The 12,205-nt window shown below is 35.5% G+C and overlaps 1 protein-coding gene across 9 annotated transcripts in view; it reads right to left on the reverse strand.

The window, feature by feature from the left end:
• The window catches only part of PCNX1 (pecanex 1), an 89,102-nt gene that overhangs the window by 54,726 nt on the left and 22,171 nt on the right, over window positions 1-12,205 (reverse strand). For 6 of the 9 annotated variants that reach the window (XM_050975908.1, XM_050975905.1, XM_050975909.1 and 3 more), the window contains one exon: window positions 2,588-2,720. The exons of 2 other annotated variants lie outside the window; for them this stretch is intronic. In XM_050975908.1, the coding sequence (XP_050831865.1) occupies window positions 2,588-2,720 (133 nt within the window). The remainder of the gene's footprint in view (window positions 1-2,587; window positions 2,721-12,205) is intronic. One more of the 9 variants, XM_050975906.1, reaches the window with a different exon arrangement.

Raw genomic sequence — 12,205 nt, forward strand, 5'->3', positions numbered from 1 at the left:
AGTAATTGCAATCATGGGCAGGAAATGAAAAAAGAAGTCAGGTTTAACTCAACAGGTCCTAGGGAACGTTCCCCCTAGGGAACGTTCCCTAGGGGGGAACGTCCAATTTTATGACAGAGTTAGAAGGTTTGAGATTAAAGTTTTGCTGGCAAGAATAAGAAACACATAACATCAGGGCAACTAAAGATTAGTGTATCTAACACTCTTAGAAGTTTAATATCTGAAGTCATGGATTAGCAATATCAGAAACTAGACTGGGGCAGCTCACCAACAGCATACAAGCATGATGTCAGTACAATTGCAACAATATTTTGAAAACTTCTTCGTGGTAACTGGCTAAAAATGTCTCTATATTTCTTCACATTTGCTCTTTGGCATGACTTCTTTAAATCTTTAAGGGTTTCTTCTTTCCAGTAACACAGAATTTACACTAAAATTAAGCCACCCATGTAAAGGAAAGGGTATTTTTAGACTGTTCACCTAGAAATTAAAACATTAATACTTTTTTTTTTCAGATACATTCCACAGTTGACAGCTCAAATGGAATTTGTGTCAAACAAATCTGAAAGAACTTTGGTGTTTGGTTGGCAATTTAACTCCACTCCAAGGGACAGTCATTTAGCATCATGCAAAGTACTTTGAGAAAATTACTCTCAATAAGTATTCAATTCTGACTATGTTTATATTATAAATAATTTTTGAAAATGTATGTCATTCTGTTAGAGAAAGTACAGAGAGCAGTTTTGGGTGGTTTTCAATTTAAAATAGAACAAATTTAGATAATAAAGATGCTTAGAGGAAATACAAGGCTAGAAAATTTAATCTGCTTTTCTACCCTTGAACATCTTGTCTGATTAAAGAGTTACTCCCACTTCACAATGTGAAATTCATGATTCACAAAGTTACTTCACGGTCGCTCACTGAGGTCAAGCTTAAGCCATGGGAACCTTAATGACTGCACTAGCATGTGGAAATGAGACCGCTGTCAACCACAGTTTAAAACAGAGTCTTTTCTTTTCCTTACTCTATACCTACAAGAAAGAATACACTGTTTTCTAACTCATACACAGTTAAGGAACTCTCATTAGTCTGCACAGCCTCTTATGCTGCAATATACAAAGCTGCACTACCCTCCTTTACAAAATAAACAAAAGGAAAACAAACACAGAGGCAAGTGAAAGCAACCAGGTAAAGCAAAAGTGATCTGAAAGAAGACAAAGTTTTATCATCCTTCGCTATGAAGTAAATCACTAGCTTGAAGCTGAACACCCTACATTCAGCAAGATCGAAAGCTTAACAAAGAAAAATCTTAAACTACATGATAACTACTTCATACTGCACTAGCCACTAAAACCACACCTAACTAGTTTCAGTCCTTGATATGACAGAAATTAATCCTTCATCTGTTAGATTTCTAGGTACCATTCTTGCACTCCCCCTGCCTGAGAAAAATCTGCAAAAGTAGTCTTCAAATATTTTAGTGGTGTGACAAAGATGGCACAATTCCTCTACCATCCTCTATTGTACGGTATTTTCTTTTTATTTGTTCCATTTCTACAGGTTTTCCTAGCTCAAAAAATTATATAAATATTCCCAAAACACAACAACAGATGAAATTGTGAAGGAGATCATTAAGAATATATAAAATATGCAATTACCCCTACATATTTATCATGTAACTGAAGGAAGAATTACTTAAATACTTATAGGGGACTGTTCCTTCTTCTACAGGCCATGTTCTCCTCACCAGACTGTCCAATTCCACAAGCAACCGAGAAATTGAAAGACTTAAAACACATGTTTAAAAACTTATCGTGGCTGCTGTTTCTACTGTTCAGGCTGATTGATCAAACAGAGCTGCTGTATGTAACAAGTCACTAGGCTCAGCCTTGTAAACAAACGGGCCAGTAAAGGTTGGGGGACTCCTGAGACGTATGTACACAGTACATTTTAAACATTGCCAAGGCATGCAAAGTGCCACACAATTAGACTTCATACTAAGCAACACTGGGCATTCTATTCACTTCAACATTTCCATTTTGCTGTAAAAAGATGCAAGATCTTAATGAAGTTTACCTGTATTTTAGATTTGGAGTTTCTTTTGCAGTATGGATTTAGCTCTTTATAAAAGTTCTGTCATTTTGCTTATCTCTCACAATCTACAAATGTGAAAAGTGATCACAGTACTAGTCCCTAATGCTTACATTCTTCAAGAGATGAAAACCAAAATGGGGAGTGCTAATACTATTCTCTTGGGTTTCGTTTCTTGATTGAAAGTAAAAGTTTTCTAAAAGTATCAAAAGTTTTTTGATAAAAACCACTGAGGCTAAGTTTGTTAGCATTAGTTAATTTTTATATCAATCTGAAAACAGCTATAACATGTTAGAGACTGACTATCCTGACCATTTTTAAAATAGTGCCACATATACATGCACAATTCAACAAGCCCACAGTGACATGCAGTGACAGCTCAAGGAGGTTATGGTGGGGAAGGAAGTAAAAAGTGCTTTTCTGGCAACACTGGTGGGTGTGGGGAAGTGGTCTGCTGCATGCATGCTAAATATGGTGGAACATTTAGATACCCTACCTGAGGGGTGATCCGATGAGCAATGTAGGAGGGGTAGGGTTACTCCCTGCATTGTGCCGGCGTCGTACTGCCTGACGCCTAAATGTGCTGCGTTCACGGCGAAATGTGACAGTCTCCTCGCTGGCTTGTGCTGCTGCATCAAGACAGACTTTAGGTCAAATACGAACCCATCCTAGTTACGTCAACAGTAACTTAAGACTCCTTTCTTCCCTCTGACCCTCCCCAAGTTAACGAACTTGACTCACAACAACAAAAGTAGCTTACGTCCTAACTGTTCAAACAAGCTGCCTCGAGACAGGATCACAACACACAGTTATTAGCAAAGACCTGGGTGCTTGGGGGAAGAGTTCCTAAATACACAGCTTACGTTTTTTTACCCCCAGATCCAAATAGCCAGGTTGCGAAAGAGGTTGGATATCCCAAATCTTTGCCATGTATGCATGGCAGGAAGAGGTGCCTGATCTCCCCCTTTATCTCACTGAACAGATAATTCAGGAGAAGGCTGAAGAACTACCTAGCAAAGTTGTCTACCACTTCTCACCATAATCTTCTCAATTTTTTAACTTCTGCCAAATAGGCAGGGTTGAGGTTAACCTCATCACAATTCTTTCAGGGGACAAAACAAAAGTAGCTTTTTTTTTCTTATAAACATCAAGTGATACATGTTGCTCCTTCTAGACCAATTGCAATATAATTTACAGAGGCGGGAGGTTGAGAATAAGTAAGAGAATAACTTATTTTTGAGGACTGATGGTTTTGTTATTTCAGGTTCCCAAACAAAAGGTTTGCTTCAAATTTATAAAGTAACATCGTAAAAAAAACAGTTTGTATGTAGTCAAGGGATTAAAATATTTATTCACGCATTAGCCCCCAAAATCCACCTGTGCTCATTCAGCCCTACAATCTGAACAATTTCAGATTTGGACTGCTTCATGGTGTGTCTGCAATCTGAGAAGCCTTCCTCCTGAGCCAAGGAAGCTGCTAGTCAATTTGAATGCAGAGCACTAAAGAGCTCAAATGAATGGGCCACAGAGAAAATAGGGTTTGGCAGGCAAGTGGAGGAGAAAAGAAAAAATTGACATAAAGTCAGTTCAAGAGGAAAATAACAATCTTGACAGAGAAGTCACAACTTGGTGACCAAGAAGTCTGCTACTAGAGTGAGAAAACCAATAATTGTGTCAAACAAACAAAAAACAAATACCTCCTCTCCCCCCTACAAAAAAACCAACCAACCAAACAAACAAACAAAAAAAAAAACCAACAAAAAAACCCACAGAGAGCAATGGCAGGAATCCTATAGGCAGAGCAGCCCATATGCACTTGAGCACACTTCAAGTTACAACACTATTGCCATTAAGCTTTCAACACTTACCAGCAAACAAAGACTCTAATTCTGGTCTACAGGGAACAACAACCAATAGCAACCTACTACTGTTGTGTGCTACTGCCATAGCTCAAGTAATAAAGGCTGAACCAAGAGTTTAATTCACACATGAACCACATGAATTCTCTGTCTGAAGCTTCAATTTACAGACTGCTTTAAAACAAAGAAGCTACATAAAGAGATTTACTTCAACACCAATATTCAAGTTACAAGCATTTCATTATCAAAACTACAAATGTTAAGGGCAATGCTAATTCAGTCCTTTGCTGTACTTTCAGAAAAACCAGGGGTTTGCTCATTCTCTCCTCATTCCTCCACAAGTGTTTTTACAATTCTAAGTTTTAATAGATTTTACTACCTTTTCAGGGTATTTCAGCAAGAATGCAGTAAGTTTCACCTGTGGTTTAATATACAGGTTTAATACATTGCCTAATTTCTTTAAGCATTTCTTTGCAGGTCTAACACTTGAACTGCAAAGCAAGTGAACCACACTAAATAAGACAGACTGAATCCTGACACACAAGGTCAAAACTGCCCATTAATTTTGTATTACTATTTATAAAGCTCATTTTTTCTAGGATTATACATAGCATATATAAATTCCTATTTACAACACAGCTTCCACTGAGTTCAGATGCAAAAGCAATTCTGGTAATCAGACCATTGTAAAGTAGTGCTTTACCATAATAAAGCACCACAAAATAAGGAACAGTAAACTGAAATGTAAATATCTGAATTACCATTAAGATGGTAAACATCAGCATTACATCTTAATTACCACTTGCAACTACTTAGCAAAAGCAGCATTCAAATGCAATTCTTTAAGGTAGCATACTTAACACTGACAGATACCTGTCATGTTCTGCAATAACTGAAACAGAGACTGTGAAAACATGATAGGTCCTCCCTGTATAGCTCCAATTTGACACTAAAGCAAGTCTCAAGAACTAACAGAGGCAGTGTCCTGTAAGGAAACTAGATATACAAACATGCTTGAAGATAAGAAAAAAAGAAAATTAAAAAACCTAATATATACTTGGGGATTCAATTCAAAGCGGTAGAGGCAAACAGCTTTGGCACTTCCTAACAGTTTATTATTTCATTTTAACTTTTAAAAGTCAAGGTAGATTTTGGTGTAGCTTTCTACTTGTTTTACCGTGAGATTCTTGATTTATCATCTTGAAACTTTTGTTCAATACACATCTTTTAAACGCATTCTTCCTGAATGCAGGTGGTGCCATTCAGGGTCACTACACAAGCCTTCAAGTTCTTTTGAAAAGACTGCAGGCCTGTTCAGACCAACAAGCTGCAAGTCTGCTAACATTACATAACACTGCAAGAAGCTATATGTAGAAAATATGACCAAAGAAGTTAAAAAAAAAGGCTAGCTGAGCAGAGAGGATTAGCATAAAGTGTGGAAAGCTAAACTGCTCAAAGTTTGCTTTTGGTTGAAAAGGAAAACCAGAGGGACTGTAAATTGGTTTTGTTTATTGTATTGGCCCCTAAGGTTTGCTCAGTCTTCCCCAAGACTTTTTAGTGAGTTTTTGTTTTTAATATAATTTCACAGAAGACATACAATTTAAAATGTACACATACCAGTATGGAAAGCTATTTATGTTAATTTGTATTATTTGGTTTCTACTTGCCTTTAATGAGAAGGAGCAGTGCAACTGCTTGTGAGTTCACCAGTAGGAAGTAAGACAAAGTTCCTAACTTACCCTCTACCATGATCTGAGAGCAGTTGTATCACATTTCAATATAAATAAGTTTTAATATTTATGATGTCACATACACTTCTCCAATACTCCTTACAACTTATCCTAGACTTCATAAATATAAGACCCAACATCCCATCAAGTACAAAATCTAGATGTAACAGGAAGAGATAACACAGGTAATACTTCTAAAATTCATGCTTACTTCAGTTTATTCAGTAGAGGAAGACAAGCTTTTCAGCTTACAGAATGTTTGTTAAAAGGTGCTCTATGTTTTTTTTGTTCCACACATCTATGCAGAATCACTGCACTTAACATCAAGAAATTCAAGCATTTCCTCTGCATGCTGTTATTTGAATATGAGTCTCCAGCATTATCTACCCTCAAGAACACAAAAATCATGTTTGAAGTTCAAGGCGCACAAATGAAAAATACAAACCTACACCCCAGAGATCAATAAAATAAGAAGCAGAGACCTAGTAACAACCTTGTAGCACACTTAACCCCTCACATGCCTATTTCCCAATATAATTCAACTCTTTTCAAAGAAGAAATAATGACACTTGTGTCTGTTAATGAATACGTGTTTGCATGCACAGTTGCATTAAAATTAACTTGTTTAACACTTTTGACTGGAAACAGTTACATGCTTAAAACATTGTGAGGATATCATTTTGTCATCAGACACTTGGAAAGATGCTTTATATTGAACCTTTTTATGCTCACTTTTGTAGTTTCACTAAGCTTTAAACAGAACCTGTAGACTCACAGTTTTACTCTACAACTATGCAACTGTTGTATAAGACACCTAGCTTTAAGAAACAAAGTCCAAATATTTTCCTTTGAACAGGAACATTTATATAAAAATAAGCCAAAATATTTGCAACATCTCCCTGTATCTACTTAAAACTGCTTTTAACCAAAACTTAGAAGCACAGAAGCTTAAGAAGCACAACATGAAAAAGCAGAACTGCTAAAATTTTACTGCATCAGTAAGATCACTTAATTTTGCTACAAACGCTGAACCCAGTGCCTTAGATCAATTCTGAAATACAGAGAAGTTTTTCATAAGAAGATTCCTGGAAAGATGTGGTATGAAACTAATACAAGGGTGAACTATCCATGGTGGAAAACCATAAAGTTCTTAAGATAAAAACTGCAGTCATACTAACTAGAAAGCAACAAGGAAAAAACTACCATAGCAGAAAGTCTCCATCACTCTTCTCAGGAAAAAAGGACAAAAACCCCACAGCTAAAAAACCCAAGACCCTTCCCCATCACTTAAAGCCTAGGTGGTTTTGAACGTTAGTCAGGTTAAAGGTGCGCACAGAACCTGAATGATGCATAGACATGCCCTTTCTCACCCTATCAAATGGGAAACAAATCTATTTTCAATCACTAATTACTAAGCCTACATGTTCTCAGCAAGAGCTGGAATAGTTTATGGCTCATGTACTCACATAAGCAATGAAATTCTTCGAAGACAGAATGTATTTTGCCAAACGAAACGGCGGAAATGCTGTTTTTCTCTATTGAGCATCTATATCTCATTTGTGTTTGAAACCTGAGATGTACTTCACATGCATTTATAGATTAGTACTACTGTTCTCCTCATGGTTGAGGCATTTATACTTTATTTTCACGTGCCCTAACACTATATTAAAAGCCATACTTGAAAGATACCCAAGTAGAAAGAAGCAGTCATCTGTTCAGTCCATGTCTTCAGTATGCAGTTGTTAATTACCATATTATTATGCAACTTAATACAACCTACAGCTGCAGGGATTACTTACACTTCTCTGATAAAAAAATCAAAATATTGGCTCAGAGTATTATAACTTACTGTGGATATTTAATGAAAAATATCACTAATGACTATTTCTGAAGAACACAGATGTGCTCAGCAAAGGAGAAACAATGAAGAACAGCGTGATATCTCTAAGTTGCAAACTTTTTCTAGAAAATAGTTCAGAAGAAAACAATACACAATTCAGGAAAAAAAGTAACGCCCAGGACTTCAACTTTGTGGTTGCATTTATAAAAAAGAAAAAAAGTAAGTTTGAAACTAGCCTGAAGAAATATTTACAATTATGTCAAAACAGTCACTACCACAACCTGAAAAGCAAAACACTATCAAGGAGGGAACAAAGCAGGACAACAAAACCATCTTGTTTGAATTCTGATCAAAACATTTTTACAGACCAGCCTGACAGCAAAATTTTTATACTCAGGCCAAAGATAAAATTAGGAGTCTTAATATCCTACTTCATTGAACTTCCTACTTGAATTATTCCACTTTTAGAAACATTGGGCTACTCACACAGACCTCTTGAATATAATGCTGATGTACTTTGGGTCAAAAAACTAACGCTAAACCCCATCTGACCCCCTGTCCAATACAGACCCTATATCCCTGGGTTCATGTATCAATATCTAGTATTATATTAATGTAGCAGACAAATGTTCACAATTGACATTAATCTTTAATCAAGTTAGTTCTGCCTTTGTGTTTAGATTTATACACCTTAAGGAAAAGATGCTGTAAATCTTCAAAACACAGTGTTACCAGCATATGTGGCATACAATGTTCGCATACTATACACAGAAAGTCACATTTGCATTACATAGCCTTAACTAAAACCCCAAAAATTAATTAGTGGCCAACTTCAATAAATGAATGAGTTTAATCTCACAGCTACATTCTGCAGCAATGTGAGCAATTCCATCACAGCTGATAGAGCTTTTAGAACTTTCTTACTTACATGTATACCAATAAATCCAGGTACCTCTCTACAAGCCAGCATGAAGATGCAGCTTCATTTTAATCTAATACCAAAAATTCCTATTCAACTCCTGTTTGAGATGAATACTTAGCAAGTACATGAACAACACATGTCAACAAAACGGAACCACTCTTCCCAAATTAAGTAAAAGTCATCTAGTGAAAGACTCTGTATTATCCATAGGAGAAAAAACACAAAATGTACTAAAACTCTACTTCACTAGGAAGTGGTTAACAATTAATAGATGCAAGACACATTCCAAGCGCTATTTAATTGGTAAATTCCAAAACTGCAGAAATTCTACAGTAGCCTCATATAATTTCTAACACTGACTACATCAGAGGGAATTCTGTAAAACTCAACCTTCACACACAAAAGCCATGACAGTACAGTAAAATGCTTGTAAGAAAAGAGCCCTTTCTACTGCTGATCTGCTTACCTGAGTCAGTAACAGCACGGTTCTGCTGAGCACACGAATAAAGACAGCCAACATACACACAACCCAATCACAGGAGCTTTGCACATTTTTCAGTTTCTACCATTTCTAAACTCCAATTTCTCATGCAGAATTGTTGAGTTTCTAGTTTGAGCATGAAGTGGCAGATACATAGAAAACAAGGTCAGAAGCCCCATCTTCTGTAATTATATTCATTCTATCTACAGGAAAATGTAGCAAAAACTAAAGCCATCAGAAGCATGGAACAGCTCTGCTAAAACAGGCAAATCAATGACATAGACAACGCACAAAATCAGCATAGAAGGGAAAAATAATATGTTGCCAGCAGCTGCCATGACCATTGGCTGAGTAACAGAGAACTGCACTGTGAAAATTGCAGGCAGACACACTAGGCATATACATACAAATATATACAGACTGAAGAGGTGAACAGGTTTCCATGTGCCATATGAAACACAAGACTAATCTAAATTCACAAAACCCTATTTTGCCTGCCTGTAGAGATGTACTGCAGACGTCAAAAGACAGAAAACAGTATGAGTTATTACTTCAATATTGCTATGCAATGTACAGAAGGAAAAATGCATCACACTACATGCAGTTTTATTTACAGAAGGGTATGTATCTCAAGAACTTAAAGTAAATAAGCCTTAAATTGCAGCAAGCTATAAAACAGAGCAGCAACTTAAAGAACACATCTTTTACAATTAATATAGAACTGGAGAGAACATTTGACTTTTCAGGCCAGCTCAAGTTTTACAAAACATCACTATGTTACATACAGCATTATGGTGGTTCTTTGAATGGTTACAAACAGCACTCCAGAAACAGCACACATCTGACAGAAACCAGGCACAGGAGAGTGCAGAGGGTATTTCCAGAATATCATTATACAGTGCAGCAACTGCAACTAAACCATGACTCATCAATTCACTAGCTACTTTTGGAATCTGAATAGCTGAACAAGGATAACAACTACCATAAGATGTCTTCCATTGTTTTATTATACATTCACCAAATACACTTAATTTCAGAATTTTCAGATGCTGTTTCTCTGCATTTTAATGAATTGCGATTTCTATCTAAATGCACATACTGTCTCACAGCAAGTGAGTCATTCACCACTTCCCGGCATAATAATACAGAAATGAAACTAAGTTGTATCTGCAGAAGTGAAATATGTACAAGTTTGTACAACATCCTGCTTAGTCGAAGATTAGTAAAGACCATATCCATTAAGATACACATTTTAGCAGTTACACAAACAAGAATGTAGTTCTAATCTTTAAAGACTGAAGGATAAAATGAAGTTATAATTACTGATTTAAATAATATTTGAAAAACAGGAACTGAAAGTTGCTGACTGGAAAAGAGGAGGTGGTATTAATATCAGTCTTTTAGGTATCCTGTGTGCATCTGTTTTAATTATTTGTTTCAGAAAGTTATCACAGACATTTAAAAACGTTTATATAAAATTACAAAATATTTAAATAAAATTATAAAAAACCTTCAGCAAGAGGTTGGACCAGACTACTTCTAAAAATCACATCCAACCAATATCTTCTGATCTTATGAAAATCCAAACTAAGTTGATTCTGTAAACCACTTGCAACAAGTAGATAAAATAATTTCTTACTTTTCTCAAAAAAAATGCTATACATATATACACATTACATGTATATATATATAATATATATATAATTTATATTACACATGGATGTCTTTAAAAACGTCCCAAAAGGTAAATACATCTCAGTAGTAAGAAATACTGGCTATAAAGCACTTAGATTCTAAACAGTTAAAACATTTTCTCTCATTACTATTAATTATGGGTAAGCCTAAATAAGAAATCCACAATTAAAGATACAGATGTTACAAAACTTTAACATAAGCTATAAATTGTGGGAAAACTACCCAACAAACCCACACAAGAGAAAAACCAATAAAGAAGGACCCTATGAAAGAATTAGTCAGATTGATCACAAACAGATAAATGCAATGTAATTACTGCCTTGGTGCTAGACAAGATTAAATGTTTAAGCAGTGCTAAAGAAAAGTCATAATTTTGTTCTGCTTTCAAAAAAAGAAAAGGCATAATGACATTAATTTCTTACAATCTTAAAGCAAATACTTCCTTTTCTCTTGGTAGGAAGAAATAATATACAGCTAGTGTTATTAACCATATCATGTCAGCAGATGCGGAGTACTTGATTCCAGATTGCTTCTTAAAGACAGCCTGTTATCCATTGAGAAGTACAGCTTGGGTATTTGCCACTTATTAAAAATACTAACAACTTCAAATGACCATCATGTAAAATTTTCAACTGGAAATTAATCAGGCCAGCAAGAATGACAGCAACTCTTTCCTGCTTAAACTGCTACAGATTTGTACTTTAAGACTGCTTTGAAATGTGTTGAGTGAGATGGTGGGGAAGACAAGCTTTTTCAAAAGAGCAATCAAAGTATTTAATGATATTCAGCATCTATCTTCCATTAATTCTTTCAGACTATTGACAAGTAGTAAGCACATACTAAGTCTGACGCGTTCTAAAACGTAAGCCATGTTAATCCTCCTTTGCACATTAAGGGAGAATCTTAATAGCTTTAAGCAGTAATTCCACAAAACAGAATGAAATCAAATTTGTGCTAAGGAAAGCATAGAGTCAAAATGGTATATACATAAGGGAGACCTTTAATCAGTCATATTACTCTCAGTAGACATGAAGAGCTGTCACTTTAACCAGGCCTTAGGAAAAATGGGTGTTAAGTGTTTAGCTTCTATGGTTAGTGCTAGAAGAGTAACTTTGACTGTTTTATTAAAGCTATTGCAAAAATTTGCTATTAGGAATAATAGAGAAAGTTAAAAATTTTTTTAAAAAAAGAACAAATCTGCATACATTGGTAAAGTGAAGGCATATAAATAAGTCTGAACTAATTGTAAACCAGTCAAAATTCATCAATAATCAATACACAGTTGAACTTAAGTCTGGCATGCTTTCTTTTACTCCCCAGAAATTAATTGCACTGATTTTTATAGCTGTTTTGTTAATATTGGGAGACACACAACAAAAACAACTCCACGAAAAACTCCAAACAAAACCAAAGCAAAAACCCCACTATCGGTCCTACATCTTATCTCACTGTGGGCTGGAAATCTCCTTTTAAGATGAATCACTATATTTCATTTAGGCAGTCTACATAACAGGAACAGTCAAATTTGCTATAGTTTCTTAAAAATACCTGTCTTGATCTAAAACACAATCTTATGAAGGGTTTGTC

This window comes from Serinus canaria, chromosome 5 (assembly GCF_022539315.1).
Source record: "Serinus canaria isolate serCan28SL12 chromosome 5, serCan2020, whole genome shotgun sequence".
Taxonomy (NCBI): Eukaryota; Metazoa; Chordata; class Aves; order Passeriformes; family Fringillidae; genus Serinus; species Serinus canaria.